Here is a 26,931-nt window from a genome sequence, read left to right on the forward strand (position 1 = left end):
GAAGTACAATATCTTATTAGTTAATTTGAAAATCATTTCTCAAGGGATTGCAGGGCTTATGTGCACCAGGTCCCTACCAATGCACTTAGAGCTTAAATTCTCCAAACTGAGTAACTGTGTGGGACCATGCTGGCTGCAGCAGAAATGTTGCTCTCCCAGATAAGCACTAGGATTAGCACTTAAGATCCATCAGCAATTGTTCTGAAAACACTCCTGAACTGGGCTTTGTGGAGAAAGTAAATGTCATGGTTCGGAAAAGAAGAGCTCTTACTTTATATTTGGTTTCTGTTCTTTTTGACACAAAACCTGCTACTTTTTGATTGTGAAGAAAACATTCTTCATTGGGTTGTTTAACCTAACAGAAGGATAATTCTGTTGCAATTCAATCTTTCTGCCACTGAGGAAATGTCAGCATTGGTATGGTTCTTCATTTATTTAATTAATTATACTAGGCAAAAATAGGGACTGAGAATGAAATCTTGGAGCCAAAATACCTAATTCTGGTGCGTGGCATCGCTTCAAACCTGCCCACGCACTGTTGACACTTTGCACCTGGTGGGTATTTGCTCAGATCACCGTTTCTGTCTTTTCTGGTATTCCCCACTGGCATTAAGAGTTAGAAAATACTCATGCACCACAGCAATGTGAAACATCAGCCATTGCTTCCATTTCTGCACAAACACGTTGCATAAAAGCACCACCATGTAATCCTTGTGGATGTTGTCAGCTCGTTAAAGATCCCTTCCAACCCAAACCATTCTATAATCACATATGATCTAAGTATGATGTAATATTCAGAACCTCCAGAGCATTTATCAACTACATCAAAATTTAAAATGCACCTTCACTGTAGCATATTGTAAAATTGCTGCACGCATATCAGCTGCAAAAGCCCTTGCCATCTCTGTAGCTGCAATGCCTCATAGCCAGAAGTTCTCAGTGTGGCTTGCCCAGTGGGGGTCTGTCCCCTGAGACACCGGCAGCGCAGGATCACGGAGCACGGCCCAGCACAGAACTTACCAGGGTCTCCAGCAGCATGTCTTCTCACTGCCAAGGGCTTGGGGCTGTCCCTGCTTTCTGCAGCTTCACGTTCACGCCTGTGTTCAGGCAATGTCTGCTGGGGCCTGGGGCAAGTGCTGCAGTTTCCATTACAGTTATATTCCCACAAACAGAAAGTGATAGAGATGGCAGCACACAAGAGGAAATTCTGACTGCCCCAGTCTTCCACTACGTAGGTGTCAGGTGGTGCTGGGAACTTCCATCCTGCCTCGGGTTTTATTAAATACAGTAAAACCAGGGCTGTTCTGCTGCTTACCCTATATATAGACTTACAGGAACTCAAGTGCCAGACAGAGCAGTGTACAGATGTTGTGAAAGAGAGGAAGTAGGTTTGGGACATGAATTTCTCTTTGGGTTGCTGCTTGTATAGTTGCTGCTAAAATTTCTCTAGTGTTGGTTTGGTTTGCTATGATTTTAGAGCAGCATTTCTCTTGATGTTTCAGTTGGATTTTCTTTTGGGAGGAAGTACCTGACAATTAGAATATTTTCCATAGAAAACTGGCAGCTAGGAGGCAACAATTCATAATTAAACTTGTTGGATTTTCTTCTTCCCTTTTTTTAAACCACTTTTAAATTGAATTTTAATTTCTTTACACTTCTGGTTTTCACAATAATATCCACAGTATGCCATGCACTTGTCAAAGATCACTTAAATCACACTGAAACGATGCTAAATGTTCAGGTTACAAACCTGAATGAGCTTCTCATATGCCTGTCATGCCTATTCTTAACAAATAAAAGAACAAAGATAAGAAAAGGATGAATTCTTTATATCCACAAAGGATGAATTCTTTATATCCACATATGTCTCCTGTATTAATGATTGCAAACAGAGATAAATGAGAAAATAGAAAAAAGAATTTTCTGTGTAGGGAATGATAATTTGTAGTTGCTGAAGAAGGCATGTTGTTTTTTACATTTTAATTATTTAAATTTTGCATCAGATTTTGTATAACGATACGGAAATAAATATATAAAAATGGGGAGACCAGGAAAATTGGAAAACATGCATAGGAAATGAGGAAGAAGGCACATAGGTGTCATCATTAACAGAGAATTACATACTTTGTGGAAATGGAGGAATGGGCATGGTGTCCAAGATGAACAACAGCACTTAAAAGGAAGGCTTAGACTTCTCCAAGCAATGGGTGTGTGTTTAGGGTTGATTTGAGCAATACCTAATGAGTCCATTTATTCAGACTTTCTCTGGGGTGGATTAGAAGGGTGCTAAGAGCAACTACCAGCAGTCTGGGTTGGTCTTCGGTTCTTTCTGCACCTGCTTGCAGTCTTTTAATATTGACACTGATTTTTATTCAAGTACAAAAATGCCCAGTATGACTTCAGAGCAATTAAATCTCTCACTAGAAATTAATCTGCATCAGTGCTTTCAAATAAGAAAGAAACTTTTACATAAGAATCATAAGTAAAATAATACTTACTTTGCATTTCTTTACAGCAGCATTGCACAGTGGTTCTGCCATCCAGCCTTTCCCAGTGGGTGGACTTCCAGCTATTTCACTCTGTGATTTTTGTCATGTGTCTTGCCTCCTTCCCCTAAAAATGAGGAGTGCAATGGGTTACAATTCAGAACAGACAGTTATTTTCTGCTGAAAATGCATTATAGAATCAGAATAAGATTTGACGTGCGTAGTTTTAAAAGAGATGAAGGTCATAAGAAGGAGGAAATAGCAGAAATTCCAGTATATCAAAAAAGGGATAAAAGCAGGATTTTAAATGCAAACAAACAAACACTACCACGCCGACAAAATAAAACCCTCAAGTATTGTAACAGTTACTGAGAAACGATATCTAGAATAATGTAAATATTATTTATATTGTTAAATTGACTGATAATTAAAGTACACGATGAAGAGTGTTTAACAAAAGGTTTGGAATTTGGAATTTTATTCCTTAGTGCAGTTATGGTGATGGAAGACTTATAAATATCTTTTTTTTTTTTTTTTGAGAAGTACAATGGCAGCACAAAGGGAGCTGACAGCACAATCATATCTCATCAGAATAATGGATAAATCTTTAACTACACATTTTTAATATCTACTAAGCTGTCTTAAGTGTGATGTAAAAATAAATATATAAAGAAACTGGGAATTGTTCTGCAGGCACTAATCTGAAATATAATAACTACAGAGAATTCACCACTGATTCCACGGCTTTGAAACAGGCTCTGTTTTTTTAGTAGGACTCTGTGTTTCCTTCAAAGTTGCTGTGTTACTAAGTGAACTTAAATTGTGATTCTGAGTTGGGTGCTGGTGTTTGTGGTTTCAAGGCATTTTACTTTTTATTTTATTTTTCTTTCAAAATGAACTGAAAATAGTTTGCCTTTTAAAAAAGGTGTGACAAAAGGAGGGAAAAAATCTCAATTTACCTTTGTATCAAAATAATCTCAACTTCTTTCTTTTAACTGGAGATATTTTTTTCTTTTGTCTTCTCCTATATCAAATAACTGATGAGTACTGAACTCCTGCAGCTGCAAATTTAGGTTCGCCTTCTAAAGAAAGCATAGCTAGAAAAATGTCTTTTAATGTCACTTACTTTAAGCAGAGCACAAATAAGGCGTGTCCATAGCTGCAGTCACTGATAAGGGAGCTTGAGGACTGCTTTCTGCAGATCTCCACTGTGCCTACAACATGCCTGTTGTTATATAATTATTCCTTACTCCAGTACTTAGTATGTACTCTCTGGTGTTAATATAGGGAATTTTGCTGTGATAGGCCATAAAAATCTGAGGACCAGATCTTCATATACTTGCACCTTCAGGTCTGAATTTGAATTTTCCACAGTGGGGTTTAATGTCACCAATTAACTTAGTTTTCAGTTAGCTTAAACCAGCTTTTAAAAAACTGTTTGGTCTCTTGCGGTCTGTATTTTGGTAAACTTAAACCAAAGTTCCTGTCTGCTTTCCAAGCAAAATGTGATTCCTTTGATTTTTATTATCCAAATGTAAGGAAAGATACTAAGCAAGAAAAATGAGAAATGCATTTTTGGATTGGATGTATGTTGTTCTGTAACTTTTGCATGACCTGAGATTTTGCCTTGCTAGTAAGATCATTGAAGTGCTGCTTCAATTCTATGCTAACAGCTGCAGATTTTGCCTGGAAGTGAAAATGTATTGCTGTTGCTTTTTGGTAATTCTTAAAGGGGGAAAAATAAAAATAAATCAATATCTATGTTCCTGACTCAGGAGAGCTTCTCTAATGACTTTGAGGATGGAGATGACTTGCATATAAATAATTCAAAGATGTTCTGGCAAGCCTCTGTCAGCCTTGCTGGAGAAGCCATCGGAACCTAACACAGTAAAGAGCACGCATTTCTATTCAGGTTGTGTTAGCAGTAAGTACTCTTTATCAGAAGACAGCTATCTTTATGTAACTTCTTTGTAAAGACTTCTTGCTTGGAAAACCCAAGTGCTCTAATGCCACGTACTGACTTCACTGAAGGGAGGCTCTTTTTGCTGAGAATGACAATGAAAAACCTAGAGCAGGACCCACTGCATCTCATTTGAGAGAAGGCCTTTTAATGCCATAGCCTACAGGTGATTCACGTGCGCTTCCAGAGACAAGTTGGCCCTGACCTTCAGTCCTACTGAGTCATGACCTGTTGTGGTTGCTGCATTATGAGTTAGGCATGTGCATGGATGCGATCAGTACTTGCTCTGTCATTGCTCATCCTGCCTCTTGCAACCATGCATTGTCCTTGAAAACACTGAATGAGCTCAGTTTTGAGGGAAGCTGTGTGTAATATAGAGTTAAATAAGATTGTGACTTAAAAAAAAAATGCAGGCAACCAGTTTCCCTTTTGGTGAAGAAAACAGCTTCCTGCTAGCACAGACACTGCAATGTACCACTGCACAGAGAACGCGGAAATCCCCGTCCCCTTCAAAATGTGATGTAGTGGAACCTACAAAAAGTGTAAAAACACATTGATATGCATATTTTTGGAGAAGTGGGAAACTTCTGTAGGAGTGAAAAGTTCTCATGCTTTGTTTTGTTATGTTTTTCACCATCCTTCCACTTACTTGAATATACTTGGCTTGGGGGAAGAGAAAAGTGAATAAAATCCCAAGGAAATGGTTATATTTTGGGGGATGTTTTTGAAGAACTGAAGATCACGCTTGGTATTAGAAAATACAATACTCTGGCTCTTCTGCTGCAGCTCCTTTCCCGAGATATTACAATAATATACAAAACAATTCCCCAAATACTATCTATAAGTTTACCAGTGCTCTTTATTGCTGAGAGCAAACAGCTGTGGTTTTTTCCTAACAAAAAAGGCTCATGTATGCTGCAGGCTTAAACTTATAATTGCTCTGCTTCCCAAGAAAGCTGCTAGAATCATGTTGAACAAAAGAGGTGTCTTAAGTAGGCAGGTTGTGATTAATACTCCTATGTGTGAACACAGAGAAACCTTCTTTTGCTGTTGAAGGTGCCTGGCTTTGGAAAAAGACACTTCACTTTTTTGATGTGTGAAGACTGGCTCTGAGTGACAGTAGAGTTCTTGTCAGAATGTTACTGTTGCAGTTTAGTTTTGAGCATTATCTTTAACTAATGTCAAGGCCACAGTGCCATATGAATATAGATTTCATTACATTTTTTATACCTACATAGTATCTATATCTTGACTTGTACTTCATTATAATGCTAAAAGCTATCCTGGTACTGGTTTATTAAAACAATTCCTCCTTAGCACTATAGATTCAGTTGTTAGCAAAATGGAAATCAAGTAAAACTTCAGAAAAGGATGAGACGTCCATGAAGTTTAACAATTTTGTGTTTCCAGTTGGTTGAGGACTGTGAGCAGCTGGATAACAAAAGCTTTATTGTTTGATGGGAAGAAAGTTATCAGAGTGCAGTTTCTTGGAAGTCCAGCAGATAGAGGGACAGAGCAGTTGTGGGATACACTGCAGAGAACTTTTCAGTTGGCTGGCTGCTGCTGGGAAAGATCTTCAAGGTCCATAGCCTTCTCTGTAATGGAGCCACTGTGCTCACAATAGCTGTGTGCTATTGTTCAAATGACAGATGACAGTGTAGTCTGGAGAAGGTGGTGGTTGCTCTATCCCTACTGCTCTGCTGTCCCTCTAGAAAGAGGGTTGTAAGGGTTGAACCGTACTAGCACAAAGCACTGTTTGATATTGAAACTTGTATCTTATTTTTAAAGTCAACTTGGACTTGTTAAATTTAAAGTGACAGTCATGATGTGTATTAAATACACAGGAATTTTTGCATTTTTTATTTCAAATTATTTATTTGTGAAAATGTTGAGTAATGCTTTTAATTTCTCATAAATTGTGAACAAAGCTGTGTCCCCTTTAAGGTTTATTTAAAGTATGAAAGCGGAAGCACTCTAAAATAAGACCAAGAATATCGTTGCATGACGTCTCATTTGTGGTTTTATGATGATTATCTTTGATTACTCAGTATAACTTGTTATTTCAGAGAGAGTTTGAGAAAGAGAAGTTTCATGCTTGAAACCAGAATCTGTATTTGAAAGAAAGTCACTGTTAATTCTAATAATCATAACAATTGGATTGGAACTAAATTTGGTTGTCAGTCAAAATTTGAAAAAAAAATTAACTTGTTGTTGTACTAGAAAAACAGAGACTATAACAGCTACCACTGTAAGCCTTTCCTGTGAAATGGAGGTGAATTTCTCTTTACCTCTGTTCTTACAGGATAAGGCCTAGCTCAGGAACTGGAAACGTGATTTCTGTAGCTTTATACACAGCTCTTGTACTGTGATAAAAATAGTTTTTAAAGTCCAGCCCGTTTCATCCTGTGACTTCTGTTCTGTTACGTACTCAGTTTTTACATACATGGAAAGAGACCTAAAGTCTTTTCTTCCATATGGTTTCAATGTGAGCCACTTTATTTTGTTGTTACTCACATACACTGCAGACTAAGAAATGCCTACAGATTTTTGTGCAATTTGTTGAAGACATTTTTCATGTCACACTGATACAGATGGCGTTATCACAGTAAGAATACTTCTCAGAATTTTATCATTTAAAATGAAGAAGTGGTTATTAGGCCCTAAGTTGCATGGTCCCATCTCTGGCAAGGCCCATCAGGGTTAAGCCAGGTAGTACCATGGTACAGATGTCAACTAGATGGATGCTACATCTGGAGCGCTCTCAGGGTGGCAATAAAAGTTTTTGCCGTCTGAACAGGGAAAACCTGTGCCACTGATGGCAAAGGTTTGCTACTGTTGGCAGTGCTTCAAAGGCTGTCAACCTCTCTGCAAGTGCTGGAGAATTTGTTCATTTATGAAGGAATATAATGTTGTTATGAAGGAATATAATTAACCATAATCATTACAGAACATACAGTAAGACACTGTATATAATGCTGGCAGTAAGATATAGATATATACTGGTACAATAAATGTGACTAAATGTAATCCTGGGATTATCTAAGGAAATAAGTTGCATCAAGTCCAGTTTCAGGACACCTATGTGGAAAAGGATGGATGAAAATGGCTGTGCGTCAGCTTTTTTCTCTCTGGTTCTCTCTCTGTGTGACTATATAGACATGGATCTTTTTGTCTTTTTTTCTTTTTTTTTTCCTGAAGAATTCTTGGAGAGATGGAGGATGGGAATATATATTTTCTTCATTTATTCATTACAGTTTCATCTTCATGTCCTAGTGAACATTTGGATTTCAGTACCTAAAAGTGGAATTGTGCATGTAATTGACAAGGCTATGCTATGTCTGTGTTCATGCTTCATCATGTAGAAGTCTTATAATCCTGAATATGGAAGTTAAATTACTTGTATTGAGTTTGCTGTTTTTTGTGTTTAAAGGGATTTCTGTTTGCAAGTCAGAAGGGGAACTTCTGGCTATAGAACTGCTACACTCTTCAGGAAATGAGCTATTTACTGGGGATTTCCTTGGTGAAAAGGATTGTCTGGCGTGGACTCAACATTTTCAAGTTTTGAGCCAAATTTTCAGGAGACGCTATCTCCATTTTTGATCATTTATATTAGCACAAATATTTATACTTGTATCACACTGGAAGATTATTTGCCTCTAAAACCAAATATAATCACTGGTGAATTATTTCATCTTCGCATTAATGATGAATTATCCTTTGTCTGGTACTGTCAACACTCTAGTTGAAAAGTTGTCTCAAAATGTAGGGGACATTTTTGTTTTATTTTTGGGAAGATGGTCTGCTGGTATGTCCATTCAGTGGGATCTATCAGTGTATGACATCTTGTGCTCAGCTACTCTCTCTCGGCACAGCCTTTTTTTTTTGTTTGTTTGTTTGGTTGGTTTTATTTTTAATGGTCCTTAAAGCAGAATGAGGATCCTCAGAAAAGTGTAAGGCTTCAGGCAGTCACCTCGTGACCAAAGCAGAAGCTGTGGAAAAAACAACAATCCCTAATTCTGAAAGGAAAAACCCAGCAGCTCAGCTGCAAAAAATCCAGCCTGGGAAGCACCAAATGATTTCTTCAGCATTTCCAAACTCTTTGCTGGCAAAATGATTCCTACAGACACAACATGCCTGAAAGTGATAGTGTGGAAGAAGGTGAACAGGCTTGAGGCTTTGTTTAAAAAAAAAAAAAAAAAAAAAAAAAAAAAGCCCATATGAAAGAGGGTGCCAGAATACATCTGGAAAGAAGGGAGGCTGGTCTTGCAGCCAGGATGCTTCATTGAATTGAAGTAAAAGGGATGTTAAGAAAAGCCTGGGCTTTGCAGATGTTGTTTAGCAGTGAAAAGCCTGACAAAGTCTGAAATAGCCTACTGATAAAATATTGCCCTTTTGGTAATACAAACTAACAAAATAAGCACTGGCAATTTGGGATCTGGGCTGAGGGCCAGCAGATGGTGACCTCTGCTTCCAGACTGAACGACAGTAGTGTTGTTGTTCTCAGTGACATGTTGTTTTCCTGGTAGATGTAAAAGGCTGAGCTTTTGAAAAGTGACTTCAATGGATAAGTTAAGCTTTGTGACAAATGGAACCAAATGAACCCTAACACAGCTTGGTTGCCTTTCCACATCACTGCAGAAAATGTGTAGGAAAGCCTGAGCCAGAAGCTCTGTCAGATTCTTGTCCTAGGGCTGGGCACTGTGTAGAGAGGATTCCAAATCTGTGAGCTGTTCTAAGAGGAAGTAAAATTGATAGTGAAGACTACTGTGGTTGCTGACTGAAAACTGAGTGGGGACAGCTGTTTGAAAGAAATTGCTTGTGCACGAGCACCTATGTTAAAACAAACCAAATCCAGATGACAGGGATGTCTTATTTTTTGAAGGGCTTTGCTTGCAGTCCTGTTTCCAAAAGAATGCTCTGCTCACTGCAAATTGTCATGGTAAACATGGAGGGATTTTCCTTTGCCTAAAGCCCAGGTGCACCTCCTTCTATGGATGTTTTAAGTATCCCACGCTACTGCTATTCTTTGTTTATTTATTTTCAACAGTGAGTATTTGGCTGTAGTCCAGTGCTTCGGGTGTGAAACATCAAGCAGAGAGAAAAAAACAGAGAGAATAGAAAACTGTGCCCCACATATTGCCTTTCCTTCAAGCAATTCTACAACTCTTTCCCCTCCTTTGCTCATAACCAGTGGGTGACAGGGTAGCTTTTGATTTGATACTGGTGATTGTTGAGCCTTTCTCACTAAAGAAATGTCTCCATTCTAGTTTACAGTTTGAAAAACTGTCAGCATTTATTTCTTGGAAAAGTGTCTTGTTAGTTCTACTACACACTTGCTGTGATGAGCAAAATGTGACCAAGAAAAATGTCCTTGATAATGACAAAAATGAGGCAATCTTCACCACAGAGACACAGAAAAAAAACCACTAGTGTGCGCTAAAAATGGCTGTTAGCATACATATCTGACCTTAGAGGAGAAGACTTGAACTTTCAAGTCCCTCCTTCTCTGTTGCAGTAATTAGTGTAGCAGCGGCCAGCACCTGGTTAGTGGTTACATGCTTTTGGGGTTTCCCATAGTGCAAGGTAATGTCTTCTTAGGTTTCTGGTTTGGTTTGGTTTGGTTTGGTTTGGTTTGGTTTGGTTTGGTTTGGTTTGGTTTGGCTTTCCTTTGTGCTGTTTTGGTTTTAGTTTTCATTTAGTTCCATGTTTCCCTGGTAGTGACAGTGTGAGAGGCAGCAACTAGGTGAGCAGAGCACAGGTATCCAGTGATGGTTTCCCAGCAGCAGCACAGTGATGAGGCTCTCCCTCCTCCCCTGCTGTCTTTGTGCAGGAGAATCAGCCGCAACCTGTCAGTACCTGATCTTGGTTTAATCAGACCAACCAATTTCACTAGCTAGAATGATCTGTTTGCGAAAAATGCATCACCCAACTGACTTTTTAATACATAAGCTGATGTGCCATAAAGTAGCATTGGAGATTGCTGTGGTCCCTGGAAACAATTAGGGGCATAAGCATATCTTAGTGTAAGGTGTTGGAAGAGTAAATTTCAAAGTGGTTGTTAGAAACGACATTTTATTTTAATTTTTGGTTCCAAGGAGATGAGGATTTATGTTTCTCAGCTGAACTAGGTATGTTACATTTTATTATAATCTTTGTATCAGCTGAAAATGAGCTTTGTTGCTATCCAGAGTAATGTGTAAACCTGCAGTTTGAATGACCAATTCTTTTTGTGCACTGTCACCTATTTTCTTGTGTGCCAAAACAATAGCTTTGTGTGAACCATCTTATTTCTGCAGTCAGTGTTAATCATTTATAGTCACTAGCTTAGCTGTTTTCAGCCTACTTTTGCATCCATAGATGATCCGTACCGTGGGGAGTTGGACATCATTAGATTATTTTTGAGCAGCTAGGTGTGCTGGCTATGAAATGTTGAATGAGGTACTTTAAGTAGGGTGCCAAATTTCAGGACTGCTCTTGTAGGTATTGTATTCTTTGCCCTTCAGAATAGCAGTTATTTAGTACTTTTCCTTCTTTACAGAATGTGAAGGAATCTAAAAACATGAGTGATATCAATTGATTTATTCCCAAGTAAGGCAATGGGTTTTCTGCTCAGCGATTTGTGTCAGATGTTACTCTGAACTAATGGCAGAGCCAGGTAAAGAATTCTGATCCAATAACATCCATTCCTATGATTTGTTCAGCTAATTTATTAGTATCAAACCCAGAGCAATACTGTCTCACTTGGCCTTTCCTGATGCTTTTGCAGGTGCAAGTGGGAGGACTCTTGGTTGCAGATTTTCAGTAGTGCTTGTGTATCATTTGTAGAAATGAAGTAATTTCAAGTGCCTCTGCTTACAAAGAGCTCAAAGGAGACTTCATTGAAATAAATAAGTAAATAATCATAGCCCTGTAACAATGAGTTTCAATATCTTATGGGCAGTTGATATGGTCTCCTGTGAAAACCTGATTAGTCTGTGTTTAACAAGCCTGGTGCAATCCCAGTTTCTGGGGTCAGTGCCGGAATGCTAAAATATTTTGGAATACTATTTTGAGTATCAACTCCTTTCTTATCATCATTATATGATACTTAATCCATTTTAGCTGGCTCCAAAGACTGATAAACTTTTTTTTTTTTCCTTTCAGTAACTGAAAAAGGATATTTCCCTTGGTTACTGGGTGTTTAAGCTGAATTACTAGCAGAAATCTTTCCTTTCCACTTTTTTTTCCCCTCTCTAAATATCAAGGGTAGAAGCTTTACATTTCTGTATTATATTTCCATGGTGTATGCTTCTCTGGACTAGAATGTTAGATAATTTATTTTCAGCTGCTTGCAGATTAAATAGTTTTTCATTTTGATTCTGAATTATATAGATTATCTCATTAAGTTGTTTTTGTTCCCAAGTGTTTTGGGTAAACCTTTCCATGTTTACATTTATTTTATATAATGAAGAATTTCAGTGAAAGGATTTGTTTTGCATATTAGAAAAAGCATCATTAAAATGTGGCATGGAAGAGACCTGGGATATCACTTAGGATCAACCAGAGATCAGATGCTCATTATTTGTAGTGAGCATTTCAGCAATGGTTCTTGAAGTTTAAATGGATATGAAGTGGTGGATATTTTTACCATAATTCCTCCTTTTCAATCTGTGCATTGAAACAATTGCAGTGTTTTCTTGTAGGATATCTTCAAGGTTTTTTATTTGTGTTCCTTTTCCCTGGGCACTTCTGAGGTTTTTATAATTTTGAGCTCAAATTCAGGCACTGTATTCCAGATGGAGAAACACCAGCATTGAAAGTACTAGAACAGTTACCAGTACCAATTGCATATAATGTTCCTCTAATCTTTCAGTTTATTTTTATTTTTTTAGATTTTATTTTTAGCAGTCACACTGAGTCACATTATGGACTTGTATTATGATCTGCTACACCTCCTGCTTACCAAGTTCCTCTGGTTATGTTAGTGTGTTTGCCAGCCGTGCTCTACACTCATCATCCAAATGCCTAATCTGAATTTTGGCTTGTTATTTTTAAGTTTGTTAGGAACACTTTGAATTTAAATACTGTCTTTCTGAGTACATCTCCACCCACTTTGGTAACATTCCTAAGTCTCTTATGTGGAATTTATACTATTACTGATGATGTTAATGGAATATTGAATACACTCAGCAGCATGTAGCACAGACTCCATATAGTTTCACTTTGTAACGTGGGCACCAAGTGCTGTTTGCCACGATTCCATTAGCGATATCCATCTGAGCTTTCATCCCACTTGCGGTGCTTCCTTGTGGAGGAAGCTTTCTTTGGCTCTATTAAAGAATTTCTCTCTGACAGACTGAACTGCTTTAACCTAGTTAAGATCTGTCACTCCAACTGCTCTCTTCTAGTCGCTGGGCTGGTTATCCTGTCAAGGAAGGGAATTAGATTACTTTGACATAATCTGTTCTTGACAAGTTCTTATTGGCTATTTCTCATCACTTTTTGTGCTTAGGAATTTAGAAATTGATTTTCTTCTTCAATCTGCCTGAGCATTTCAGTTAGCATCATTGCATCTGACACAGTGAGTCTTTGTTTCCACCTTTAAAGTCTTGCATTTATCTTTCTTCAGTATCATTGCATCTCCCCATCTATGCTCTGTGCTGATAACAAAACAGAATGTTACGGAATTGGCACAAATGGAATACTGGAAAACTAATTAGGTATCTATTCTCATGAGCTTCTCATCTGAATACTGAAGCTATTAGAAGATTAATTAGCTTGAGCAAACATCAGATGTTTACAACTAATTTTTCAGCTTTACATCACTCACAATACTATTATGTTAAATGTGCGATTTTTGCACACAAAATTCAGTAACAACAAATCCTTTGTACAATACAGCTAGTTTCCAGGAAAAGTTTTGATATTTTTGCACTAACATACTTAACTGCTGTGCTATGCTGCCCTATTCAAAGACAGTTCAGCCCTTTCAACAACTTCTAGAAGAAGCATGTCTGCAATCCACCTTAGCACCAGTTTCTCCAATGTGCCTGAGTATCTTTGACCAAAAATGGTAAACAGCAAAAACTGACACTGATCTGCTTGCATTTCTGAGACCAAAAGGGATACCAAAAATAGAGCAAAACAAGATTGTAACTGAAATGTCAAAATCCAGGGGACAGTCTTTCTTCCATAGTTGCATTGTACAGCTTATCTGTACAATGGTTGACATGGTTTTGTAGGTCTCTACAAAATGTATGAACATGTTTATGTTTGTTGGTAATTTTTTTTTTGTCATTTCCTTGAAGTCAACAAGCTTAGTGTTAATCAGATTTCTCAGAAGTTGTTAGGACATTCTGTATTCATCATTACAAGTACTACTTCCAGCAAATGTTTCATTTCTTATGAGCATTATCACAAATTCAACTGATGGAGCTTAAAAGAGCAAAACTCTTTGAATCTCTGTTAACCATTTGTGGTTTCCTGTTTCACGAACTGATAGATTCTATTCTTGCCTGCTGTATATCTCACCCACAGTCTGTAACTTTCAAAATCTCAATGTCCATTCATCTGAGGGCTACAGGTTATGATAAATGACTCTCTGGCTGCATTAGTTCCAGTCAAAACATTAAAATAAGGTATTCTCTGGATGTGAATTGCTTGTGTTATATTTGTGGAAAGAATTCATCCACTTCTTCTAGTGTCAACTCTGTAACAGAATTGAATTTGTAGACAGCAACTACCAGCTTTCTTCCTGGTACTTCATGTGCCAGCTGTGAAAAACCTGTGCTTTGTTCAGGAAGCTTATTTTAAGTGTCTCTGTCAGCCAAGGAGATATGGTCTCTCATTTCCAGAGGGGAAGTCATTTATGCTGCATTTTGAAGCATAATGACAAAGCATCTGATTTAGAAAAATGAGCAGCTTACTCTAAGCTTGCATCTCTTGAGTCTGGATTTAGATTCCCTTTTGAAGTTGGTAGTGAGATTGATGTTGATATCAAGAGAAACTTCATCAGACCTTTCCCGATTAAATCGCAGTAAAGGTCACAAATTGAGTAGGATTGTTGAAGGCTAAAGACCAGCTGAATGTCATCAGCCTACCATAAATGGGCATTTCTTGACCTGCTTGTTGTGATTTAAACACAGACAATCTTTATTTTTGCGTTTTTTGCGTTTTTCTGTGCATGAGCAATGACCAGGATCATTAATAACAGACAAATGATGACTTGTTTGCTGAAACTTTATAACATCATTTAGATTTTTAGAGAGCAGAGAGAGCTTCTTAGAGTACTAATTCATTTTTCAGTGTTAACAGAAAAAAATGGATTGCTAATCAGAGTATTCTGAAAATAATGATGAACCTGCTAGGAACCAGAAGTACCACTGTGCATTATTCCCCACTGTGATTATGGGTGCCAAGGTGCAAGGCAGCCTGCAGAAGCACGCAGAGCTACTGCATAAAATACGGTGTCTGTTATGGTAAATGAACCATTGTCTTTGAGAGATTATGAATTTGCACTCTAATCTTTTGGAGCATTGCTTTATTTCACATTTAATCAATTTTGGAGATGTTTGCAGTCCAGTTAACTCCATTTATTTTAAAAGTTTTTTGTGGTGGAATTGCCTTTATATTTTGTTTCATAAAAGTTGACTTGACAGTTAGGAATTTTTATTTTGATGTTATCACTTGTAAACCTAATCTCTCTGTGATGTAGTAATTATGATATTTAAAGATAAAAGTAATTAGCTCATGAACAGATTCTTAAATTTCTTTTTATACTAACTGCTTGATTTGCCTCGCCAAGACTGCTTTCTTTTTCTTCATACAGAGGTACAATAGTGTTTCTTTGTCACTCTTCGTAACTGTAATGCTTTTTAGTGGTAAATAACATATGGAGAGGAAGAAATAAAAAGAAATAAGTCACTGATGAAATAGTTTGTATTTCAGAAAATGGGAGTTGACATTGATACATTAATAAATCTTGCTTAGGTTTTCATTTACAATCTCCTCTAGAGCACTGGCATCCATTGGCTTTAAAAACATACTGTTCTGGATTGGGATACTATATTTTATCTGAGCTAATATGCAGACAGCTGGTTTATCTTAACTGATAATAAGGGTATTATGATAATTTAACTCTATGGGATCTGCAAGTTTAGATCTTTGAATAAGAAGAACTGTTGTTTCTGTACTGTCATTGCTGTGTCAAGAAAAATGTGCAAGATTCTTTGCCTTTCTTGAATATTCTGGTATTGTTTGTGGGAAGATAAGAATTCAAAATAATGCTCCTGCTAACAGTGAATAGTTCTATTCAACCACCACCAGCTTGTAGTATCTTGCTCTGAGCCTATTCTTTTCAAGTGGATGTTGGCTAACTGCCTGAAGGGAGAAGGCTTATTATTGTGGGTGATAAGTTGGTGTAAAGAGACTTGCTAGTTCTGTCAAAGTTGCATCGATATTGATTTGTGTTTATATATGCGTATGTCCATTAGCAAAATAAATGAATAAATAAATAAATAAATGTGTAGAGCTTTCAGTAATCTCATTTAGATTAACTAACTGTACTTCAGTGTTTTTACTTGTGAAATGCCAATGGTGATCACGATGTAGGGGTAGAAAAGAGTGGGATGTGATATCAACCAAAAATTTGCTTTCTCATAGTCACTCAAAAATATAGCTTGAAGTGAGCATAATGCCAATTGTGCAGTTATCTAGCAGTAAATTGGTCCTTGTGAACTATCTGCAGCTCAACCACTGGAAGTACCCACTGGCATGTTGCTCCCAACAGGGATGCACTGTAGTCACAGCTGGTCAGTGGAGAGAAAAGTGTCAGCAGCACAGGCTGGGGAAAGTGGAAAGATCAGCAGGGTCTTTGAAGCTGATCTTTCTGCATTTTCAGGGCCATCACAGCATGGTGCTGTAGTAGTCTTTTTCTGTCATGGAGCTGTAATGTTGAATATATGAAATCTTTTACTCCAGTGTGTGTAGCAATGCAAATGATAAAGAAATGGTACGGAACAAAATTTCTGCATCCAGAGCTTGAGATTGGCTCTTTTCATGTTTGAATTAAAGAAATGCTCGTTTTCTTATTACTTGTTTGCTCTTGTGTAGTGGAAATACTAAACCTGAGCCTGACCCAATGATTGAGCACCTGGTGGAAAGGCAGGGCCAGCCCAGCAGGGCTCAGGTGCTTGCAGTGCACCTGAGTAACCTGAAAGGCTGGAGCCAGGATCTACCCCTACCCAGACCTCATTTAAGGGTTGGCAGGGATGGGGAGGTAGTTTTCTTGCTGGAAATCTCTGCATAATTGAGGCTTTCTAGAGGTAAGCAGCTTTTATTCTGTTGTTTTTGTATCCATAGCTGCTGTGTTTAGGCTTGACCTCGCTTGCTGCAACCAAAGACTTTGTTGCCCCCCAACACTGTTACTTCTGTACTTTACATTATAGCGTTACACCTTGTAACTGTTTCTCCAGAATGGTGAATGTTAGTAGGATAGCTATTGCTTATTGCACTTTCCCGTGTCTTCTGTCCCCAAAATAGACTCTGTGTGCATTTGGTATATGGGATACTAACTTGATTATTTTGCTTTGCTCTTCTGTGCGTTATGTTAGGACGTTTTCATAAGAAAAAAAACAAAAGCCCCACAAACATCAGAGAAAATAACCAATGAAATCGGCATGTTCTTTTGGTTTGCAATGCGTCAAGGAAAATTGCTCACTTTGCTGACAGTAAATATTTTTCTTTAGAAGATGTTGCTACCGTAGATATTTTGATATCTTGTAATGAATAATGAATGGTAGCCCTTGCTGAAGATGCTGTAAGTCGCTCTTGATAGCTGTCTCAGGGAATAAAATTGGTAAAACCAGCCTATTCTTATTTATTTATTTTTTCATACAGCTTCTGTTATGGGTTATGAAGGAAAGCCTTTGCATCTGACCAGCCCCAGGTTACTGCTGTTTAGGACAGTAAGTGCATACTTTTTTCCACCTCTCTTTGCGCCTATGCTGTGGGGTGGACAGCAGGATGGATCCCCCACGGCCAACAGTTCCATCCTTGTTGACTTTCTACAAGGCTATGGCTCTGTCCCTGCTTGCAGCCCACCAGCCCTGCAGAGGACAGGTGAGCGCTGGAGCACAGTCTGCAATGGTTGCAGCCTGAGATGTCTGATTTGGGGTTTTTGCGTGATGTTTGAGACCTATTCAGTATTTGTTGTTCTCACTAAATGCTGTGAGAAAGCTATTTGCTTTTGGATTGTTTGGTTAGCTTCCTACTGATGTTGTATTGAAATGGCTGGCTGAAAAATGTGGTCAGTGCTGGGAACTGATAGGAAGAGATGTGCCAAAATGCATGGTTAGGAGGGAGGGGAGTAGAGGCTTTGGAGTGTCTTGGGAGATTTCCTGCCCTTGGGGCTACAGCAGGTATTTACCTCATCTGAACTATGGTTTCCAACATGAACTCATTTACTCCTTGTCACTTGAGTTCAGATATCTCTCTGTTTTGCTGATGACTGGAAAAAAAATGAAAAAATAAAGGTATTTAGTGATGTATTGCACATCCTCAACTTTCTCAAGCACTCAACGCAGTCTCTATGCGCATTGATCTTGATGTGATTTTTGGTGCAGTAAGACTGCAGTATGAAAACATAGGTAATGAATATTGATAATCTCTGTTCTTTCCTCGTGTTCCAGTCAGTTTTTAATCCTCAACGTTTTTGTCTAGCTGCTCCTAGTTACATCAGTACATTTCACAGATATGTGCAATAATCCTGGTAGGTTATTGATTTGCTTTTATTGCTCCATTTCTCACTTGTTAACTGTCACTGCAAAGCTATTTTACTTGGAAACTTATGAAAGCATTTGACTTGGCTGTTAATAAAGTCAGGTTTTTTTTGCTGTCTAGCAGAGTTGCTACAAAGCATGTTTTTCCTGCAGTTCAGACTGATGGATTAGACATTATAACTAAGCAAATTAATAGAGGCACAGAAAACTGGAGTGATTTCAAATTTCGAAAACCAAAACTGGCTGCCATTTTGCCCAAAAGTTAAAGTATTAGATTGTTGAACAGTGAGGTAGATTTACTTTCTGCACTGGAAAACCTGTTTGTTATCTGACATTCACTGTTCTATCTGGGCAAGCTGAGTTCAAGTCTAATGAGTCTGGTCAGGTGAGTGTGAGAAGGTGTCCCTGTCATAGTGCCTGGGAGAAGACCTTTGCTCCCAGTCTGGGTAGAGAGGCCAGGGAGTAACTGCACGGGGCAGGATAGCCCTCACCAGCTTAGACTTAATCCCTTCAGACCAGAAGGAAGGTGGTCTATGTAAGGGAAATGTGCTCTTGGGATGCCTGTGCTTTGTCTGCCCATTGGCTAAAGGGGCTGCTTTACTTGTTAGAGCCATCAGTTGGTTTCTTCCCATATGTGTTACAATTCAACTTGAAAAACAACAATAAAATTATTCTTATCAGCTCTGGAAAAGGGCGCAGTTGCAAAAGAAACAAAAGTGCAAGAACATTTGATATGTTCTGCTTTTATTAAGAGAGACCATAGAATCACTTCTGATAATTTTATGGACTGCCTTTAATGAATACTTGCAGTTAATGTGAAGTAAATTCTCATGAGAAATGTCAGTCATTTTTGGTATTTGTTGCTCTATGAAAGCATTCCACAAGCTCATTTACAAGGATTTTTATACAAAGCTGAGAAGAATGTAGACTGTAAAGGTTCTCTTACTGAAAACAGCATGCTTAGGTTTCATTAATTATGAATTTCCCATAAACGTGAGTATATTCTGTTTTTAATATTAAGCCCTGTGAAGGGAGCCATAAGATGTGCTACACAACAATGGTGTGGTAGTTTAACCCTGTTTTGCCTGGATTTATAAAGCCAGTACACTGGGATGATACTGCAAATTATAAGTGATGTTTATAGTTTGAAGGAGCAGAGTTTTGCCAAGTTCTGTGAGTACATACTGAAAACATAATGTGCTGGTTCAAACGAGTGCTGTTCCATGTATAATTTTAGCCTGGTAAATCATTGTATCATGCTAAAAGCTTGCTGCTGTAAAGCATTGACACCATCTATTCCTCCACATCTGTAAAGGAATTTGACTTCATAAATGAATTTCTGATGACATGTATTTTAGCTGTAGACTTGTAAATGCTTTATCTCCACCAAGCATTTCACTTCTAAGCAGAGGGCACTCCACAGTAAATAAATGCAGTAACTGGGCATGAGTAATAATGGGGAATGCCTAAGTCTCAAAAGCATAACCATCAGCTGAACATCTACATAAAACAACTGACTGTGTGTCAGGGTTCTCTTGTTTTCTATCATACAGCTTGTTTTTATGAAAATAAATGGAAAATTGAAACATTTGAAATAAGTGTTGAATCTCATACTGTTTGGGCAGGTAAATCCAAATGTAAACAGGTACTCACAGAAACTTCCCATTTGCACTGATCAGTTTAAGAAAAGCTCCTTCAGAGTGCAATAATTACAGTAACACACTGCCTGATAATTCATATGTGGTACCAGGTACAAATGTGAGAGCTATCTATGATGTGTGCAGCTACAATTCAGATGATAGGTTGTAGAGCCAGGAGTTAGTGCTCTGCTTTTCTAGTTGCCCAAATCTTTCAAGAAGTTAGGAAGACATTGAGGACTGCAGAAATACCAGGCAATGCTTTGGCTAAGTGACTAACTTATGGCACAAAGAAATCCTGGCTACAGGCGATGTATTAATGAGATTTGATTGTTATGGCTCTGAAATGCTGCATGGTATGAGTCAGTCCTTAGGAAACACACCTGCTGGGAAACTAGCAACTTATATGCAGCCCGTTTGGCATCTGCTTTGTATTTCTGTACTTGCAGATAATCAGGAATTTGGAAGAATGCTAAATTTTCTTCTGACCTGGTTGAAGTTAATAAACCAGCTTTTCTTCAGTTTAAAATCTTTAGCTAAATTGGTTTTTGCTCAAGGTGAGGAGTGAAATTGAAACCATACATAAAGGAATATGTGTTAACCGTAGTTGCTTATTTACCATCTTATTTCTGTGATTATTTCAATTATGTAGATTAATTAGTTCGCAGAAGAAAATAAACCAACCAAAAACTATGTTTAGGCCTTCATGTTGCAGCAAAGTCTCATTAGGACTTGAGCCTCATTCTTTTCTGAATAACTCATATCTTTTCTGAATAACCTCAGCTAAAGCTGTGCCTTACGTTATAGGACTTATTATTGAAAATTATTTATCTCCTGTATCTAAAAATAGAATGAAAGCAAGGAAGACTTCTTTCACCCTGATTAGTTACTGCATCACCATGCAGAAGATCAGTTCTGGGAGGAAAACAGATTTGTCTGCACATTTATTGGTGGATCTCATTTGGAACTATTTTCAAATATTAAGTTAATACTTTATCAAGAATGGTTGCTGAACGTTTTCATGTAACTAGGGGCTCATGTTACAAGGAGCCTCTCCCTTTTCCTCACACCTCTTTTCCCTTTCTGATGTACAGTGGAGAGTTGAGTTCTGTGTTCTTCCAATCTTTACTCTGATTGAGACTATGTGAATGTCTGCTCTGCTCAAATGATTCTATAAGATCAAGTCAACAGCTTCACAATATTTAATCTTGATATTTTGTGCTGCTATTACAGTGGTCCTTTCTTTGTCACTTTCGTTTTCCTCCCGTTCTGTACCCTGCAATGTATAGGGTCATTGAGAAAAATTAATGCTGTTGGCTTTGCTGGAAGTATTTTACTCATTGGAAGAAAAGGTTTGGCGCTCTTTACACAATCCAGCGCTATTTTCCGAAACAACTTTTCCCTTTCTACTTCTCTATTCTGGGTGCTGCAGGTTGTCTCTCTGGTTTCAGAAAGGAAGGACTCTAGCTTGAGCCCAGTATCCCATTTGATTTGAACAAACTGAGAAGAAACGCATAGTTACCTCTCCTGTCTTGCATATGGCATACAATATTCCTTTTATTATCTATCAGAACAGCTTTTAGTTTTGTGCAGTGTTACATAATTGACTCAATGGTGATTCATATTAGCACTGATATTTTTCAGAAGTCCTGCTGTGTAGGCTGCCAAGTCTGTACTACGTAATTCTCCACATTTTAAAAATGTATACTATATTCTGTTCTTTGGATTTACTTTTTTTCCTTCTCACATCCCAAATGCACAGTTCTCTGGAATTGCTTTGGCCGGTCCTTTAAGAATTATAAGATAAATATCTTCATCTTTGTAACTTATCTAAGTCATCTGAAAAGATTCTGAATCACGCTGTTTCTATGGTAGTTTTTCTTGTGACCCTCTGTTAGTTTGACCCAATGTTTGATCAACATTTTCTTAGCGATCACCATGCAAGTGCTTTGTTTTTGTTTTTTTTAAGGAAGCCATCAGCTTTATGGCTGCCTGGCAATAACCATCCCCTGTACAGAAACAGTAACTGCTAAGGCAGCCCACAGGGCACAGGCACTCCTTGATACCCTGTACTGTACGAAGTAATTTTTGGACAAAATCTTTTCAAGTTATCTGTTGTTTGTATAGATGTTTTGCTTGTTTCTGGAGCAATGGTTGTATTTGTTTATTATTTATTTTTAACTTCAAGGTTTTGGGCAAGTATTTAAAAAAAAAAAAGTCTAGAGTATTTAGCCCTAATAATTTGTTAAGAAACTTCTGGTTTGCAACAAGAACGTTGGAAGATTTTAAATACTTTGAATTTCAGAATACTGTGATTACAGAAATATCACACTTATTTCACATGCATGTTGCCTCATCTGCAGGAATTATTTTCATTTTTATGTATCTTTGGGAAAACTGCACATCCTGAGACTTGTGTAGAGTTATCAGAGTTGTTTCCAGAGTTTTTGATGCCTTACACCCTCCAGCCTTTCCTTTCCTTTGGAAAACTTGAGCATTAAAGATGGAATAGGTACATAGTTTTATGTGCCAGTCTTCCAAGGGATGCTACTTTCAAATGATAGTGCTGATGCAGTTATTTATAAGCTGAGATGCAAAATAGAAGTGACTTTTTGTTGTTTCATGTCAAAGGTGCTCCGAAATGTAAGATCAGTAGAGTTGCTTAGAAGAGTCAGTTGCAGCTGTGGACGGAGAGTGCGCATGCAAAGCACTCATTCCACTGTAGGAGGAACTAAGTCTTCCTGTGGGAAAATACATTTCTAATTACCTAAACTCAATTTGAAAAGTTTGGTAGTCTATGGAACAGATTTCTAATTGGTTTCTTTATCAGAAAATTAGACAGAAATGGCAAAGTTTATGGAGATCTATAAGCAACTGTCATCACTTACAAAGATTATCCATTTAAGCTCCTTCATATTTGTTTAACAAATTACCTCAAGTATCTCAGTTTCTGCCCAAGCATGTCATACCTACTGCTTTCTTGTACAAGTGTGCCATTAGTAGCAAAATTATCAAGCAGGTGTATTTTTCTTCCCCCATTCTCTTTAATGTTTTCCGATGTTCACAATTCCTGCTTTGCTAGAATTACAGAAGAAGGACTAATAAGTTTTTAAAGTCCTCTTTGGAGGTTTACTAGTTGTTGCTAACGTGAGCATATTCCATTAGAAACCACTTGACTAATTTTGCTGCTTAACTCACTGTGCAAACTGGTCTTAATTTTTTTTAATTTTGTTAATTCCTTTCTCTTGAGATTTCTCAAATGTTATATGGCCTTGTGTATCAGCAAGTGACTTTGTGTTGTGCTGTTTGTTTGAGAAATATCCTTTTACTGTCTGTACACATGAGTAAAACATAATTTGTCTTGATTACGGTTTTAGTATTTCCCGCTCAAGGGATAAAACGTCTTGGATCACTGCACACCAGCAAAATCCCTGTCCTTTCACAGTTTTAGCTATGTAAACATAACTCCTTGGAGCTCCCAGAATCTAAATATTTTCAAAGCAGTTCTGTGATTGCAATAAACAAAGAAAAAAAAATGTAAATTGTGCTGACTTAAAGACAATTCCAGGACCAGACTGAGGTCTCCAAAGAATCGTTCTAGTCTGAGGGACTAAATTTCTATCCAAACTATTTATTTTAAATTCTTTTGTGATTAATTACAGCTAGCTTTGCAGTCCTGGGTTGTCTGCATTTTTCTTTCAATAGCCAGTGCATGCTGGAGAAATACACATCCTAATGCGTCAAGACATCGATAGGAGCAAAAAGCTGGCATTTGTGGGGAAGTCTTCCAAGATAAGAGAAAACCTGGTGTGGGAAAACAGGCTGCTTACATTTCGGACTTAGGTTCAGCAACAGTAAGACATGCATGTGGAAATTCAACTATTTTAATGCCTTAGTAAGCAAGGAGAAGCCTGTGTTCACTGAGTTCAAGTAGCTGCACCAGCTGAATGGACTGGCCAAAGTAGTCTCTGGTTTAAAAAGATGGAGTCTCCTCCTTGTGTAAAGTAAATAAATAAAAGGCAACAGACTGAGCATTGTAGGTGTGTTCTGCCCATACATTTTCTGAACAAAAAGTTCAGAATTGGATAAAAATAATTTCACAAGCTTTTTCCCCGTATTATTATTCATTTGAGCAATTGGACTTTCTGTCGGCAGTTAATGAATGCATAAAGAAGCTATTTTTGCAGCTCTTCTGAGGTGTTAGAAAAGCTGAAGTATGTTGCATATTGCTGCTTAGAGAAAAGCACAGAAAGATGTCAAAAGAGGCTGTTCAATGTTTTTACAAAGGGATTTTTACTTGTTTTTCTATTTAGAATGCTTTTTCCTATCTTTTTGCTTTTCACAGAGTCACTCAACTGTTTTTGTAATAAAACACTGAAGAGAAAAATGTGTTAAGAACCCCCCTGCATAATTCCGAGTTAGCTGCTGCATCCCTAAGAAGTTGTTCAGGCATTTGATGTGTCCAAATAGTGTTTTCAAGGGGATAGGGGTGGATTTTATTTGTTTATCTAAGGAGCAGCATGCAGTTTCTCCGTTCCTTTAAGCTAGGAAGGGCTATCAGTTTTCATTTTTGCCACAAGGAAGTTTTCTACTAAAAAATGCCAAAACATAAGTTTAACTGTTTAGCAGGAGGAGCAATTAAGTACAAAAACTAATGCCATCAAAAGCCTATACAATACTTTCATTCTTTCCTTAATTCTTGCTGGATTGGAAGCAGTATGAAAAATACAACAAGCATGATAAAACCTTTCAGGATGGAAGAAGTACTAAAAGCTACTTGAAACCCATTCAGAAATATCCTGTACGTTTGTCCTCCAAGACCAATATAGTTTTTTTAATTCTACCCCAATATTAAAGAAGAAGTTTGATGTAACCAACTGAATAAGATCTTTAAAGAGTCCTAGGATTTATTGGCCCATGTAAGTTCATATTGATTTCAGTTTCTCTGATAATATGAAGGGGCTGTACAAAATAAATAAATAAATAAAACTGGGGGGGAGGGTTGGAGACGACGACGGTTCTTAGACCAGGACAACATCCATTAAAAAATGTTTTTTATTTGGCACATGCTTTAGTTGATGTTAACAGTGTAACTGAAATAGCCTTCAGAGTTTGTTTGGTTTTTTTTCACAATGAACCTCAAAGTTTCAGTGTGGTTTGATGCAGGGTGGCAAGCTTTGTATCTCCCTGGAGGAGATGGCTATGCCTCCTTTGGAGCAGGCTCCAGCAAAGGCTTATGGAGGCACCAGGATGTTGATGTGATGGCTGCTGGGTAACAGCTCTGTCTTAAAGCAGCTACTAGTTAGTACATAGTCTGTCATTGTGTCTGAAATCAGTATGCAGCAGTTTACAGCAAATGCAGACTGAACCAAATGGTGAACATACCACTGGTTTGCCCAGTACTGCTGGCTGTGTGTGCAGAAGGCAACAGGTGATTACAGGGTGTGAAGTCTGGACCACGATGCTCCAGAGAATGAAGTCAGGATTATACGAACTTCTCAAATCAAAACCTTTTCTAACTTTAGAGTACTTACACATGCAATGATTATTAAAATCATTCTACACCCTTCGATAGACTTCTCTCTAGCACAGTCTTTGATTAAGATTTTATATTCCTTCTTTTCTTCATTTGCAATGTGCAAAATATATGTTCTTGTTTTGCTCAGTAGTAATTTCTTCCAGATTTCCCAATTAAATTGAATGGGAAAGAATAATTAGTCAGGGAACTGTAACCCACACCACAGAAAAATTAGTTTAAAAGATCCTGGAATATGTGCATATAGTATATTCAGGTATGTTTGCTTGCATAAGTGATCAAGAAACTGGATCCTCATTACTATCCATTATTTCAGTCATTGGAATTAGTCATTTGTCTTCTTCCTTTCCTCTCTCCCTTCTCCAAGTTACTTTTGATTGCTTTAAATGAGAGATGTCACTGAAGCATATGTAAAATGGGAAGACTTCAATGCAGATTCCTCACATTTTTCAGGGTAAGGTTTTTTGGTAGCATCTTCATCTTTTGAAACATTACAGTTTAATGTTCTCATTGTGCATTTATTTTTCAGTAAGAATTCCAATAACTGTCCTTACTGTTGCAGTGTTATTTTCTCAGCAATTTCGCAATATCTTCTAATATCAAGCTGTTCCCTGTACGTAATCTGATATGGAAAGAGCTCCTCTAGCAATCTGAAGACTTGATTTCTGTAACTGTCAGGCTAAAACATTGTAAATTCAATGTCCAATTATGAGCATATTTCCTTGAATTTCTGATCTTTAGTGATATATATTTATATATTTGAATTTCTATAATGACTGATAACAGGAAGTGATTCCACAAATCATTTCACATAGGAGTTAGGTGACTCTCATTGGCTTCTGTGATGTTCTGGAAAAGCAGTTTATTTTGGAGTAACAGCATGTGTGTGAAAGGGAAGGCAAGCGATGTAATCAAGTTGGACTTCTGCAAGGCCTGTGATGTTGTCCCTGACCACATCCTTATCTCTGAGTTAGAGATGGATTTGAAGAGTGGACTTTTTGGTGGATAATTGGTTGGAAGGTCACAGCCAGAGGGTTGTGATCAGTGATTCTCATTCCAGATGGTGTCTGGTGATGAGTGGTGTCTTTGACAAGTCTGTTTTGGGACTGATACTCTTTGACTAATTTTTTTTATCATTGACATAAATGATTGGATTGAGTTCACCCTCAGCAAGTTTGATGATGAAGCCAAGCTGAGTGGTGTGGTTGATAAGCAGAAGGAAGGGATGCCATCCAGATGGACCTTGATTAGCTCAAAAAATGTACCCATGTTAACCTAATGAGGTTCAATAAAGCAAAGTGCAAGTTTTTGAATTTTGAGCAGGGTAGTCCCAGATGCAAATATGGACTTGGAAGATCAACTTCTTGCGAGTAGCCTTGCTGAGAAGAACTTAAGGGTTCATGCAGAATGAGAACATGAACCAGCAGTGTGTGCTTGCAGCCCAGAAAGCCAATAGTATCCTTGGCTATATATCAGAAGAGGAGTGGCCACCAGGGTGAGGCTGGTGACCGTCCCTCTCTCCTCCACCCTTGAGAAGCCCCAGCTGAAGCACTGC

The 26,931-nt window shown here is 37.9% G+C and overlaps 1 protein-coding gene across 2 annotated transcripts in view; it reads right to left on the reverse strand.

The window, feature by feature from the left end:
• The window catches only part of RASGEF1A (RasGEF domain family member 1A), a 152,015-nt gene that overhangs the window by 42,107 nt on the left and 82,977 nt on the right, over window positions 1–26,931 (reverse strand). Inside the window, exon 2 of one of the 2 annotated variants that reach the window (XM_065746998.1) lies at window positions 2,499–2,613. In XM_065746998.1, the coding sequence (XP_065603070.1) occupies window positions 2,499–2,540 (42 nt within the window). In that variant the 5' untranslated portion in view covers window positions 2,541–2,613. Of the gene's footprint in view, window positions 1–1,020; window positions 1,149–2,498; window positions 2,614–26,931 lie in introns of those variants that run through there. The other variant, XM_065747000.1, reaches the window with a different exon arrangement.

Source organism: Cyrtonyx montezumae, unplaced genomic scaffold (genome assembly GCF_038088225.1).
Source record: "Cyrtonyx montezumae isolate F1298 unplaced genomic scaffold, pur_monq_1.0 scaffold_4, whole genome shotgun sequence".
Lineage (NCBI taxonomy): Eukaryota > Metazoa > Chordata > Aves > Galliformes > Odontophoridae > Cyrtonyx > Cyrtonyx montezumae.